The 14,004-nt window shown below is 40.6% G+C and overlaps 1 protein-coding gene across 1 annotated transcript; it reads left to right on the top strand.

Moving 5' to 3' along the window:
• The first annotated feature begins 930 nt into the window (after nucleotides 1-930).
• copa (COPI coat complex subunit alpha) lies at nucleotides 931-13,277 on the top strand. Its single transcript, XM_085253846.1, has 30 exons — nucleotides 931-1,137; nucleotides 1,510-1,623; nucleotides 1,720-1,793; nucleotides 2,011-2,091; nucleotides 2,604-2,680; nucleotides 2,852-2,961; nucleotides 4,846-4,955; nucleotides 5,513-5,612; nucleotides 5,810-6,028; nucleotides 6,292-6,442; nucleotides 6,637-6,703; nucleotides 6,810-6,885; nucleotides 7,063-7,145; nucleotides 7,444-7,669; nucleotides 7,801-7,939; nucleotides 8,318-8,480; nucleotides 8,647-8,793; nucleotides 8,946-9,135; nucleotides 9,226-9,321; nucleotides 9,433-9,521; nucleotides 9,688-9,811; nucleotides 10,395-10,484; nucleotides 10,606-10,709; nucleotides 10,793-10,939; nucleotides 11,059-11,199; nucleotides 11,320-11,502; nucleotides 11,686-11,796; nucleotides 11,892-12,053; nucleotides 12,177-12,371; nucleotides 12,870-13,277. The coding sequence occupies exons 1-30, from the start codon at nucleotides 1,098-1,100 to the stop codon at nucleotides 12,927-12,929; spliced, it is 3,669 nt and encodes a 1,222-aa protein (XP_085109972.1). The 5' UTR covers nucleotides 931-1,097; the 3' UTR covers nucleotides 12,930-13,277.
• The last annotated feature ends 727 nt before the right edge of the window (nucleotides 13,278-14,004 follow it).

The raw sequence follows: 14,004 nt of genomic DNA, 5'->3' as shown, positions 1-14,004 counted from the left end.
ACCTCAAATCAACAGCTACACATTTGAAACTTGAAACATGGTTGGATCTTCCAACAGGACAGTGGAATGGCCTTCTCAAAGCCCTGACCTCAAAATCTGTAGACTATGATTATGAAACCAGCCACTATAAATGAATTCTACCAAGTCTGACAATAAGAGTTGTCAAATATCCAGTAAGAATTATTCTGACTGTTTTTTAAAGTCATTAAAGATGTATGATGTCCTATCAGCCAAACCTGGAAAAAGAACAGGTCGAAGAAATCACTAAAAGCCCCAAATTATCACGATATTCATGCCTATGAATAAGTGTGTGTAAACTTCTGATCACAACTGTATTTTGAGACGTTTAAAAAGGAAAAAAATGTGTAGAAGTCCACTTTCTTTTCGTAGCAATCCTAGATTATTGATTTTTTTTTTTTTTTTTTTTTTTTGCTTTTTGGGGTTTTTTTTGTAATCCAGTGGAAATGCATTACTTCACACTACAGGCGCCCCCGCGTGCCACGTATCGTGTCTGCAGCAGATGACGTCATCAAATTATTACTTGCAGTCGGTTTTAGAAATAAGGAATTTTATAATTGTTTAGGAAGAAAACAAATCAATGTATTGATCAATACGTATTAAGTTCTTTTAATTGTAAATTTGTCACTTTAATCTCATACAATTTGCGAGTTCATGACATTGACATTTTAAAGAATAACCTCTTTGTCTCTTAGATTTTTACCGCTTTATTAAAGAAGCTAATGACTCTTTATCCGAGTCCGTATACTTATTTCGTACGTCTAGGAAGTGCTTAGCAATTTACAGATTAGATTTTTTATGACGGCATTTAGTCGCGGATGTCTTGTCTATGGGTTACATTTCTACGCGCCGCTGCCGTGGAACTTTCTGCGTCAGATTTTCGTCGCAAAACTTTATTGTTCAAAACCGGAAGACAAAACGGACTACGTGTCAGGAAAAAGGAGAATCAACTAAATGGGCGAAGGTGGTCAGGCTGCTTGATTCAACCAATCTGCAAAGTTTCGTCCTTTTTAATTATTTGCTCTGACTGAGTTTTGTCTCAGCATTAAAAAGAAGAGCTTTGCGGTTCACCAGTAACGATGTTAACAAAATTTGAAACGAAGTCGGCCCGTGTCAAAGGTAAGAGTCTGCTAGCTACTTATTAGCAAAGAAGCTAACGTTAGCTAGTTGACGTTATCGTCCTCGGTTGATTATTCAGCCAGAATTCTCTCTTTATTCTTGTTTTTAAATAGATTTTTTCTCCGACTGTCTGTAACTACTTTGTCTTTATTATGTCTTATTCAGATGTAGCGATAAATGGACAGTAGTTGTACGTGTCCTTAGCTGTCCGGCTAACATCACTTTGCATGTTTAAAAAGCCGCTGTAAATTAGCTGTCCGGCTAACATCACTTTGCATGTTTAAAAAGCCGCTGTAAATTAGGATGATGCTGGTCGTCTGAAGTGTAATAGCCTCTTCTGTAAGAGCTCTGATGAGCTGTTTTACATTTCAGGCCTGAGCTTCCATCCCAAACGGCCGTGGGTTCTTGCAAGTTTGCACAACGGAGTCATCCAGCTGTGGGACTATCGGATGTGTACACTTATTGACAAATTCGATGAGCATGACGGTAAGACGGTGTTTTAGCTGGAGTACGCTGCTTTAGCTTACAAACTGTGTTATTAATGGAAATGAGGTGTGATTTTAATGTGGTATCTCACATCAGGGCCTGTAAGAGGGATTGATTTCCACAAGCAGCAGCCACTGTTTGTGTCTGGAGGAGATGACTACAAAATCAAGGTGGGACTGCTGTGGCATCAAGACTCTCATTAAATGTCATGAAGCTGGATAAATGTTGTTCAAGTGCTTATTTTTGTATTTATTTGGTTTGAGGCAGTATCTCATACTCAGGATTTCTAATATTTTGCCTAAACGTCAAAGGTGCTGCCATGTCTTAATGCACTACTGTAATATGAAACCTAGGTGAGAGCTGAGTAAATATTCTTGTTGTGTACAGGTGTGGAACTACAAGCTGAGGCGCTGTCTCTTCACCCTCCTTGGGCATCTTGACTACATCAGAACCACCTTCTTTCACCATGTGAGTTGTCCTGCCGTTTTAACATAGAAAATGGACAAGTGACAAATTATAGGAAAACCTTGAACCTTTGACTCCCACAGTGACTCTCATATTTTGAACTACTTGTCCAAATCAATGGAGGTATACAAAATTATCACCTTTTATGCTGTGAAGTGCTCTCTTCCAGAATGGCCTCCACCAATCTGGATTAGATTAAATTATGCAACTTGTATGTTATGGCTTTTCCAGTCACCAGATCTTAGCCCATCATTTAAGATATGTTGTCTCCAAGTCCAAGATAGAAATCATTAGTTGTATTTGTGATGGTGGAGCACTGTACAAATGTAAACAACACTAAAGCTGGGATTCAGTACAGTACTACATATTATGGTAAACACTTTGTCTTTAAGGGGTTTTCCTTTATATTGTCACCCCACTGGATTAGTACTTCTTTCTGTTTTTGGGTGTTTTTGTATTTTATGTTAGAACAATTTAGACTTAAGTTATTACATTAATTGTCACCTTGCCTGTAGGAGTACCCCTGGATTCTGAGTGCTTCAGATGATCAGACGATTCGCATTTGGAACTGGCAGTCCAGGACGTGTGTCTGGTAAGACACTGTGTAAAGTTTAAACTGTTGTTTCTCACAACTTGCACATAGTTAGGATGTTTAATTGAGATTTTAAATAAACAGAAGAATGAAAATTGTTAAAATTTACAATAATGAAAATGAGTGGTCTGCCCTGATTTCTTATGTTTCCTATTTCTTTCTTCTCTGCAGTGTGCTGACTGGCCATAATCACTACGTGATGTGTGCCCAGTTCCACCCATCTGAGGACCTGGTGGTGTCGGGCAGTTTGGACCAGACTGTGCGAGTGTGGGATATCTCCGGTGAGGGCCTGGGGATGGCCGACCAGAGGACAGCGGGCTGGGTTTTGGGGGAGGGGTTGGGAGCAGAGTGGTACAGATGAGGAGGAAGAAAACAGGAGCAGGACTGAAGTGAAGTCCTAAACCTCTTCTTCCTCTCTAACTTGTAGAGGATAAAACTCTGTGGGCTGTTTGCAGAAACACCTCTCTTTTGATAGATGGTAAGAGAGTTAGATGCAGTGGAACAAATTTATGGTGTGCTATTTTTTTATTATTTTAATACAACACTGTAAATAAAAGCTCTGAAAGGAGAAAGGCCTTACAGGTTAGATCGGGGTGGGCAATTTCAGGCCCAGAGGGCCGGTGTCCTGCAGGTTTTAGATCTCACCTTGGGTCAACACACCTGTATCACATGATTAGTTCGTTACCAGGCCGCTGGAGAACTTCAGGACATGGTGAGGAGCTAATTTAGCCATTTAAATCAGCTGTGTTGGTTCAAGGACACATCTAAAACCTGCAGGGACACCGGCCCTCGAGGCCTGGAGTTGCCCACCTCTGGGTTAGATACACAGTGAAAGGATAAAATCCACATGGATGGATAATTGGAGAGGTGTTTCTGTGCCTGTGCATGCTGTAAAAATCTTGTCATTTTTCTTTCTCCTGTTTCTTGTCTTTAGATTAACTGCACTCATTTGCTTTCATTTCCTTTCATGTGAACATGCATAAGTTCTAACATTCACCAATCCTGGGTTTATGTCATTTAACTTGAGCATGGTTGCATCCATTTGTACTTTTTTTTTTTTTTTTTTCTAACTTGTCTATCACATGACTTAACTGCAGCATGTGTTTTCATTTTTTTTATGATAAATACATAGTAAGTTTAAAGTTTAGCTTTAAGGGGGTCACTTTGCACTCATACTCACAATATAGAAAATCCATACTGCTTTTGCATCCAAAAAACATTAATTGGTTAAAAAAGAGTTAATCTTTTTTATACACTTAAACTTTCTGGCTGTCCCATATTTCTATATGACCTATGACATTTGCACGACTGGCTCTACTATTAAAAAAATAACATGAAATATACTACAGGTTTATATTTCCTGTAGTCATTGCAACTTATTGTTGTCATCCTCATTCCTAAACAGTAATTGTGGCATTTCAGACTATACTAACTGCACGTCATTTAAACATTGTGATTGAAATGTGCATGAGCCTTTAAGAAAGCAAACTCCAAGACTCATAGTCCTGATACTCAACGCCCCATCGAGGCTCACCTTTACAATGCTAGCTACCACCCACTCCACCTCCATCAGCCAAGTCCACGCACTCCCTGTGTCCTCCTTATCCCATGCTCTCCCTGGAAACATCCACACCTGCACATGGGTTCCTAGTGTCATTTCTGTTTCCCATGTCATCTCTCTCTGTGCTGTTGTACTATCTGCTCACCACATTGTTTTAACAGGCAAGAATCATGAATACAAGCTGTGTTTTCTCCATCTTTTTTCATTTCCTGATTTTGCTGAGTCTCTGAAATAATCAGCTACCTTGCTCTGCTATCCATCCAAATCACAAGTTACTCCGGTTTCTTCTGTAATCTGATGATTAATTAAACCAATCAAAGCACTGTTGCAGGAATGATTGTTTCCAGACTCAAGCTGGCAGTCAATGAGAAAGCAGAGGTTGTGTTGGTGTGTTTCAAACCTGTGTGTGTGTTCAGTAGTACAAAAGTGCGCTCTGTTTTTTAAACCCCCCTTTTTGTGGCCTCTCTTCTCCAATGATGATTCTCCAAATTTGATATCTAAATAATGTGTATCTTGTTTTTCCCATGTTCCGATCCTCTATTGTGCCCTGTCTAATTTGGTTATGGCTCCCCCCTTTGCACGCGGTGCTCTCTGATGGTTCCAGGTTTGAGGAAGAAGAACCTGTCTCCAGGTGCTGTGGAGACAGAGGTGCGCGGCATCTCTGGTGTTGATTTGTTTGGTGCCTCTGATGCTGTTGTTAAGCACGTCCTCGAGGTGAGAAGCAACTTTGTAGCTTTTGTAAACGTTGTGGTCATTTGAGTGAATCAGCCTTTAAAGGTTACCAGTGAGGGAGCCTTCATATGTTCCTGGTATCTCATTACAGGGAAATGTCAGTTTGTAGTCTTCCGCTCACATATTGTTTGGATTTCCTGTTTGTTTGTTTGTTTGTTTTTTAATGATTAATTAGCATTAATGAGGTTTCTTCAAATCATCAAAAAAGTCCATGATGCAGTTCTGTCTGTGGAAAACACCAGCTTTTAGCCCGAGCTGGCAGTTGAATCTGTGGGTTGTTTGGTTTTTTTTGTTTGTTTTTGTTTGTTTTTTTAGGGGTATGTGATTATGACTTAAGGTCAGAAATATTCAGTTATAGGTAATAAAACTACATTGCTTGGGTTTTGTTTTAATGTACTATTTTATGGTTTCTGTGTGATATATTAATTATTTAATGGTACTATAATGGCTTCACGGAGAGTAACACAGTTTAGTTTCATATAGATTGATGCCATGCTATGACAGCTGTCTGTGTGACTTGAGCTTATGTTTATGTTCAGGGTCACGATCGTGGGGTCAACTGGGCAGCCTTCCACCCCACCATGCCTCTCATTGTGTCTGGAGCTGATGACAGGCAGGTGAAGATCTGGAGGATGAATGGTGAGTGACTTGACATGAGTGTTAGAAGTTGATGTTCACAGAAGCTAAAACCCCTGACTTTTCTGTTATGTGCCAAGAAGTAGGTATTTCATTAAGCTGACTACTTCACTAATTGTTTCCTGCTGTAAATGTTTCTGCTTCTTTTTTGTCTTTAATTATCTCTCCTTTTTTTTGTTTTTCCCCCCACCTGTGTTCAGAGTCCAAGGCATGGGAGCTCGATACATGCCGTGGGCACTACAACAACGTGTCTTGTGCCATCTTCCACCCACGCCAGGAGCTCATTCTGTCCAACTCTGAGGACAAGAGCATCCGGGTGTGGGACATGTCCAAAAGGACCGGAGTACAGACCTTCCGCCGTGATCACGACCGCTTCTGGGTGCTGGGTGCCCACCCAAACCTCAACCTGTTTGCTGCAGGTAAGTGCTGACAGTGATCTGATCAAAACAGGAACATTAACAGTTCAAACATCAATTTGCAAAGTAGTTGTTTGGTTAGTTTTGAAGCTGATCCTTTGCATATCAGGGAAAATAAAATAAAAAAAGAAGATTTTAATGGTTCTCTTAAGTTCACATGGCCTAATAACAGGAAATGTCTAGCATGTATTTCCTGAGGAGGGGAAAAAATACAGTGTGTACGTGTGAAATTTGCACTGACGAATGGTTTGTTTTGTGTCCTTAAGGTCATGACAGTGGTATGATTGTGTTCAAGCTGGAGCGTGAACGTCCAGCCTACGCCGTACATGGCAACATGCTTTACTACGTCAAGGATCGCTTCCTCCGCCAGCTGGACTTCAACAGCAGCAAAGACACGGCTGTTATGCAGCTGCGCAGGTAGGTGTGGTGTGCATGAGATAGCATTTTGAGTGCAATTTCTTAGAATTCCTTTCTTAGACCAAAAAGAAATTGGTCTAAGAAATTATGGGCTAGTGCTTGTTTTTTGTCGTTCGTGGGTTTTTTGTTTTTAAATGAAAATCTGTCTAGTTTAAAATAACAATTTTACCTGTTTTACCTTCTCCTTAACTTAGTGGGTCTAAGTTCCCAGTGTTCAGCATGTCTTATAATCCCGCTGAGAATGCTGTCCTGCTCTGCACTGTAAGTATCTCTCAGTGAAAATGCACTCGCACACATTAATCTCTTACTGCTCAGTTAAGTGTGTTGGTTCGCATCTGTTTATCGAAATGCTCTTTACCTCCTGCAGAGAGCAACCAACCTGGAGAACAGCACCTATGACCTGTACTCAATTCCCAAAGAAAGTGACTCTCAGAACCCCGATGGTAAAAAAACAAACAAACAAAAAACAAAAAAAAAACCCAACAGTTTAATTATGTTTTTTCTCACACTCTAAAAACATTTGTTTTTTTTTTCCCTTTACTTATTGAATGTTATATGCCTCCAGTTTGTATCTCCTTGAATGAAGTAACAAGAGGCTGCGTTTTCTTTTTAAATTCCAGCACCGGAGGGGAAAAGGTCTTCTGGTCTGACAGCCGTTTGGGTGGCCAGGAACAGATTTGCTGTGTTGGACCGTATGCACTCTGTAAGTGCATATGAAAGTTTACAAAGCAGTGAAATATATAGGAAATCCCTTTTTAAAAGATTTTTTGAAAAGTTGGTTAATTCTATAAAAAGAACTGAAAGTGTTGATCAGTAAATCATTTGTTCTTTACAAATGATCGATCAAAGGCAGTCTGGCACGTTAATCTCCGAATGAAACAATCAAGAGTCCATTATGTGACTTGTGAAGCCTGCAAATATTTGAAGAAAACTTTTTACTTTGCTTTTTGTCCTAATCTATAATTATTCATCACAGTGCTTTCTTCATTTCTCCATTGCAGCTGCTGATTAAAAATCTGAAGAATGAAATTGTGAAGAAAGTCCAGGTGCCGAGCTGTGAGGAGATCTTCTACGCCGGGACAGGCTCACTGCTGCTGCGTGATGCCGATGGCGTCACGCTGTTTGACGTGCAGCAGAAACGCTCCCTGGCCACCGTGAAAATCTCTAAGGTCAAGTACGTGGTGTGGAGCGCAGACACCAGCCACGTGGCTCTGCTGGCTAAACACGGTGAGTGGATGAGATGTATATCTGCAGATTTGACCAACAAATATTCAAACCTGAAAGTTTTCTCTGCTGGTTCTCAAAGGAAGCTCTAAATCTGATTTTTCTCTTTTTTTTTTTTCTTCCCTTCCCTTCAGCAATTATGATCTGCAACCGTAAACTGGAAAGTCTGTGCAACATTCACGAGAACATCAGAGTGAAGAGTGGAGCCTGGGATGAGAGCGGAGTCTTTATCTACACCACTTCCAACCACATCAAATACGCCCTCACGTCTGGGTATGTGCTGCTTAGAAAAGGCAGTGTTAATTTATTCCCACAGGCACAAGTCTCTGGGGACAGAAACTTCTTAACACAGACCTGTAGAGCTTCAACAAAATAAGCTGTCACTGAGAAAGTTGTGAGCTAAAATGTTGCCTTAGTGCTTGTTTTCTTTGATAGTGTTGTGCTCCCACATGTCTTTTAAAATAAGCACAGCAGTGACTTAGAATAGTTAGAGATTTGAGCAAAAACAAAGCTCCAACTTTATGTTTTAAAGACAAATACAAGTTTGTATGCTTTAAATTCTCTGGACAGAAAAGCTCAAATCTTTCACAGTTAGAAAGCATCAGTTCAGTGTAAAATGTCTAACTTAGGATATTCTTTGTGTTCCTGTAGTGATCATGGCATCATCAGGACCCTGGACCTGCCCATCTATGTGACCCGCGTGAGAGGCAACAGCGTTTATTGCCTGGACAGGGAGTGCAGGCCCCGTGTGCTCACCATCGACCCCACAGAGTACCGCTTCAAACTGGCCCTGGTCAATCGCAAATATGATGAGGTCGGTTCTTAAGGGTGGTGTCCTTGAAGTGATAATCTGAGTATATTTAAGGAGATTAAACACCAGAACTGTGCAGTGATAATCTGAGTTTCATATTAAACAGCATTACATTTTTGCCAGGAATCATTTGATTCCTAATTCTGAGATCATTCCTGTTACTCTTCAGGTGCTCCACATGGTGCGCAATGCCAAACTGGTAGGTCAGTCCATCATTGCCTATCTGCAGAAGAAGGGCTACCCCGAGGTAGCACTGCACTTCGTCAAAGATGAGAAGACGCGCTTTAGCCTGGCTCTGGAGTGTGGGAACATCGAGGTGAGCTGGCAGCAGTACTCAAAGACTGCTGTACCTATTCTATCATTTTTTTAAGATAAGGATGGAAGTCTTGTGCATGATGAGCTCTAATCAAATCACAGTGAGACCGAGATCTGTGTGCAAAATTAAAAATCTCATCTCTGTACTTCCAGGTGGCTCTGGAAGCAGCCAAAGCCCTGGATGAGCGCAGCTGCTGGGAGCGTCTGGGTGAGGCAGCACTGCTGCAGGGTCACCACCAGGTCGTGGAAATGTGCTATCAGAGGACCAAGAACTTTGACAAGCTCACCTTCCTCTACCTCATCACTGGTAACTTGGCCAAGCTACGCAAGATGATGAAGATTGGTGAGTGAGGATGTCTATTCTTTATGTTACATGTTGCAAAGGTGTGTATGTTCTCTTTCAGTATTTCTAATGGCTGTGTTGTCTGTGTAGCTGAGATCAGAAAGGACATGAGCGGTCACTACCAGGCAGCACTCTACCTGGGAGACGTCAGCGAAAGGGTTAGAATATTGAAGAACTGTGGACAAAGTGAGTTAATTTGTCAACATTCACTCATATTCTGTCGTATTTTGTTTGCCAGCCTTTATGGCAGTAAAATGACAAGTTATCATGCAAAATTGTTTGTGTGCATGCTTGCAGAGTCTCTGGCCTACCTGACTGCAGCCACACACGGGTTGGATGAAGAGGCTGAGGCACTAAAAGAGACGTTTGACCCAGAAAAGGAGACGGTGTGTTCACAAAACATTCTTCCTACACAAATTATGGGAAACAATAACATGCAGAAGCAGTGAACCTAATATGTATTTTTTTTTAACAATACAGTAATTCATGTTGATAAATAACATAATTATTGCTTAATTTTAATTTAAAAATGGTTTATTATGTAACTTTTAGGTGCCAGAGGTTGATCCTAATGCACAGCTGTTGCAGCCACCTCCACCCATCAACCCTCTAGACACTAACTGGCCTCTGCTCACCGTCTCAAAGGGCTTCTTTGAGGGAGCTATTGCAGCAAAGGGTAAGTCAAGAGCCACGATGGACTGAAAAGGAACATAATACTTTAAAGTTTCATCCATGTTAACTTTGTTCAAATGGAACCAAGAATGGAGACACTTAATACTTAATTCCGAACAAGGTTATGTGATTGGTTGGGTTTTGTCTGTTTGTTAGCAGGTTAGTCAAAAGTTGCATATGGAGCAAAACCTTATTAGAGGTGCAACTTGGCCCAACCTGAAAGTGATCAGCTGATGAATATTTGGAACGATTCTTTAGCATTGCTAGATAGGATAATGTTTGACATATCTTTGCAAATACATACCAGATTTAAATAAGAAAAACTGAGATATCCCTTTGATGATCTCAAGAAAATATCACAATACAATCTGGATCCAGATATCCAAAGACTCACGTCCATGGTCTGAGCTGAGTTTTCTGCCTGGACTTGGATTGCTTTTAAAACAGCTGGTTGTTTTTTTGTTTTGTTTTTTTTTAATATCTTTCTAATATGCAACAGTGTTGCTTTTTTTAAAGGAATTCAAAGATGAAGTAATTGTAGAAACGTGTGGGATTTAATATGGGCACCTGTTGTTCACCTGTTGTAGGGAAAGCTGGTCAGATGGCTGCCGACTTGGACATGGATACTTCAGGAGGCGAGGGCTGGGGAGATGATGCTGAGCTTCAGCTGGATGAAGGTAAATTCCAACTGATTTTAACAAATCATTTTCTATTTTTTTCTTTTCTTTTTTCAAACTTTCAGTGTACTGCTTGAGCCTAAAAATATTAAATGTGTATCTTTCCCTCTCTTCTTCACAGATGGCTTTGTGGATGCTCCGGAAGGATTAGGAGAGGAAGGATTGGGGAAAGAGGAAGGAGGAGGATGGGATGTTGAGGAAGACCTGGATCTTCCTCCAGAGCTGGTGAGAGAGAGAAAAATTCTCATATTAAATGTGAAAAGAACATAAAGCTGAGTACTTTATACTATCTTTACACCAATCAACAGGATATACCAGTTGGTGCAGGTGGAGGAACAGAGGACGGCTTCTTTGTCCCACCAACCAAGGGCACAAGTCCAACCCAGATGTGGTGCAACAATTCCCAGCTGCCAGTGGATCATATCCTGGCCGGCTCCTTTGAAACTGCAATGAGGGTCCGCTCATAGTGTTTTCCAACACAGTTTATTTATTTTTGGTTCCCTTTGATAACATATATCATCGTTTAAAAAGGAAGGCATAAATGGTTAATTACTGTTGCTTGTTTCTACCATAGCTGCTCCACGACCAGGTTGGAGTTGTGGACTTTGGCCCCTATAAGTCGCTTTTCATGCAGACTCTGTCCAGAGGACGCACATCTTACCTGGGGCTGCCGTCCCTGCCCTGCCTGCGTGGGCACCCACAAAGGAACTGGAAGGTACAGCTGTCTATTTGGTGGATGTATTTTTTATTGATATATCTGCTCCTTTTCTTCATAGTTTCTAATTGATTCCACAAAATAGAAAATGACTTTTTTTATCTTTGATTTTCTTCTCAGGACTGTGGGGCAAAGCAGGGGCTGCCTGCTGTGGGCCTGCGTCTCTCTGATCTCATCTCCCGCCTGCAGCAGTGCTACCAGCTGACCACAGCCGGACGATTTGAGGACGCCGTTGAGCGCTTCAGAGTCATCCTTCTGTCTGTACCCCTGTTGGTGGTTGATAACAAACAGGAGATTGCAGAGGTAAGCAACAAGCATGCCTTGAACCTGATCTGTTTAATCTCTAAAATCCATTTGTAATGGACCTAATAAGCTTGCCTGTATAATCCTCATGGCTCCTGTGGCTTTCAGATAAACTAATTTTGTTGACATGCTGATACACATTTATATGTACTCAGATACTTAACTGGGTTGTATGTGTTTTAGGCTCAGCAGCTGATTACAATATGCAGAGAGTACATAGTGGGTCTGACCATGGAGACTGAGAGGAAGAAGCTGCCTAAAGACACTTTGGAACAGCAGAAGAGGTTGTGTGAGGTAAAAAAAAACACAATGAAGCTTTCACTGATTCACACAAAAAAATCACCAAAGCATGATGAAAATGTTCAAAAAAATGTTTGTTTTCCTTGCAGATGGCTGCTTACTTCACCCACTGTAATCTCCAGCCAGTCCACATGGTGTTAGTGTTGCGCACAGCTTTGAACCTCTTCTTCAAACTGCGTAACTTTAAGACAGCTGCAGGCTTCGCACGACGTCTCCTCGAACTTGGGCCCAAGCCAGATGTTGCACAGCAGGTTAGTTGTTCATCACTCATAACTTATTTTTTTATTTTATAATTGTCTTTATTAGATGGCCTTTATTGTGCTGGTGTCATTCTCTTGCCATCATCTCCTTTGCAAAAATATTTCCTTCTTTAGACTCGCAAGATTTTGGCAGCCTGTGAGAAGAACTTGACAGACGCCCACCAGTTGAACTACGACCCCCACAATCCATTTGACCTGTGCGCTGCCTCTTACGTTCCCCTGTACCGCGGACGCCCCGTTGAGAAGTGCCCTCTGTCTGGAGCCTGCTACTGCCCCCCTTACAAAGGCCAGATCTGCAGGGTCACACAGGTAGACCAAACAAATGTGTATATAAAATTTTAGGGACCATCATTTAGTAAAGGAGAGAACATTTGGTCTGAATGCTCAAGTTTCTTGATCACTCAGATCTGAAACTGTAACCATCTTTAATGAGAACACCTGGTAAATTGTTTGTTTGAAGGTATTTTCTCTTCAGTCAGGGAATAAGGGCTAATAATAATAACAATAATTATTAATAAATAATATTAATACAGTAATATCTGTTGAAGATTTGCAAGAAAAAAGGCAATACTATCAGTCAAGTTCACTTTCAGCTTAGTGAGTGGAAACCTTTTCAAATCTTCAGATGTGGTTGTCATGACAAAGTAGCAGAAATTTTATTAACCACTTCTAAGCTCCTGCTTCTATTTTTATATCATTAAATATGCTGCCTTCACTTTTCCTTTTTATTTATTTAAATGCCCATCTCTGCTATAACTACCACCCCCCCCCCCACCCACTAATTTTTAATGTTTCCTCTTTTTCTAGGCGACGGAGATCGGCAAGGACGTGATTGGTCTGCGTGTGAGTCCACTTCAGTTCCGCTGAGAGGATAAAAAAAATGAAAACACTTCCACTCTTACTTTGTTGTAGTAATGATACAATTATTTGCATGAGAAATGGAAGCAGTTATATATGTGTTTGCTCACAGTGCTGTTAAACCTCTTTAAATCCTTTCTCAGCTATCTATTCCTGTTCATCACTGATCCTACTAAAAGCTTTTTGTTGTAAGTACTGCTGCATCAATAACACAGTACTGTGTGCTTTATTAGAGCTGTAAAACCGTACTGTTAACCCGCTCCTGACTTGTATGACGTGAATAATGGAAAATGAACAGCAGTACGCTGTGTATCTGTGGGAAACGATAAAATAAAAAGGTCCTTTTATGAACACAAATGAAGTGTGTGAGTTGGGCCATCTTTGTCGTGTTTTTAATACGCTATGGTGTCTGCAGAAGGAAGTGAAATGGGAACATTTGATGTGCACCTCAAGGATGAGTCATGAGGAATGAAAATGGAAAAGCCTACACAGTGAACTGGCTCCTTAGTTGGCATTACAAGTTGAAAATAAGGGGGTGACATTCACAGTCAAGTTTGTTATATGGTTACCTGTTACACCTGACCCGATTCTTGTTAAATACTGAAAATGTGGTTCCTTTTATAATGTGCAAAGTTCTCATTTTGACAGTCTGCCCTCTACCTGTAAAAGGAAGCACTGTCATTATTACCCAGAACACATTCTGGCAGATGTTAGAAAAAAAAAAAAAAGAAGAAAAAGCGGGGAGAAATATATAATCTCTCTTTCATTGAAAGGAAAAGAAGCTCATCCCACAGGATTTTGAACACTTTAATAAAACAAACTAAAATAAAGGCTTTGTTTATTGGTTAAAAGCTTCAGTGGCTTACATTACATTAAATTCATTCAACTACTGATTTATTTTAAATGGATTTCCCCCTTACAAGATGTTTTTGATAACTGTACATTTAGCATCACAAGTCAAGTCAGTTTCTGCTCTGCAGGACTGTATCACTCCCAATGTGTCTGAAAACTGAATTACTCTCTTCTGTCATGTCCAAAACACCAATATAGTTAACAAAATTAAACAATGACATGTTGGTTAAGT

The sequence above is a fragment of the Mchenga conophoros genome, linkage group LG18, assembly GCF_057382185.1.
Source record: "Mchenga conophoros isolate Kocher_MC1m ecotype Shallow Benthic linkage group LG18, M_conophoros_male_GT1.1, whole genome shotgun sequence".
Lineage (NCBI taxonomy): Eukaryota > Metazoa > Chordata > Actinopteri > Cichliformes > Cichlidae > Mchenga > Mchenga conophoros.
Note: the sequence above shows the minus strand (reverse complement) of the source record. Positions and strands in the feature narration are given on the sequence as shown.

Coding starts and splice junctions, on each gene's coding strand:
- copa (XM_085253846.1), top strand. CDS start 1,098: ATGTTAACAAAATTTGAAACGAAGTCGGCCCGTGTCAAAG. Junction 1,624..1,719: donor CAAATTCGATGAGCATGACG/GTAAGACGGTGT, acceptor ATCTCACATCAG/GGCCTGTAAGAGGGATTGAT. Junction 9,322..9,432: donor ATTGAAGAACTGTGGACAAA/GTGAGTTAATTT, acceptor GCATGCTTGCAG/AGTCTCTGGCCTACCTGACT.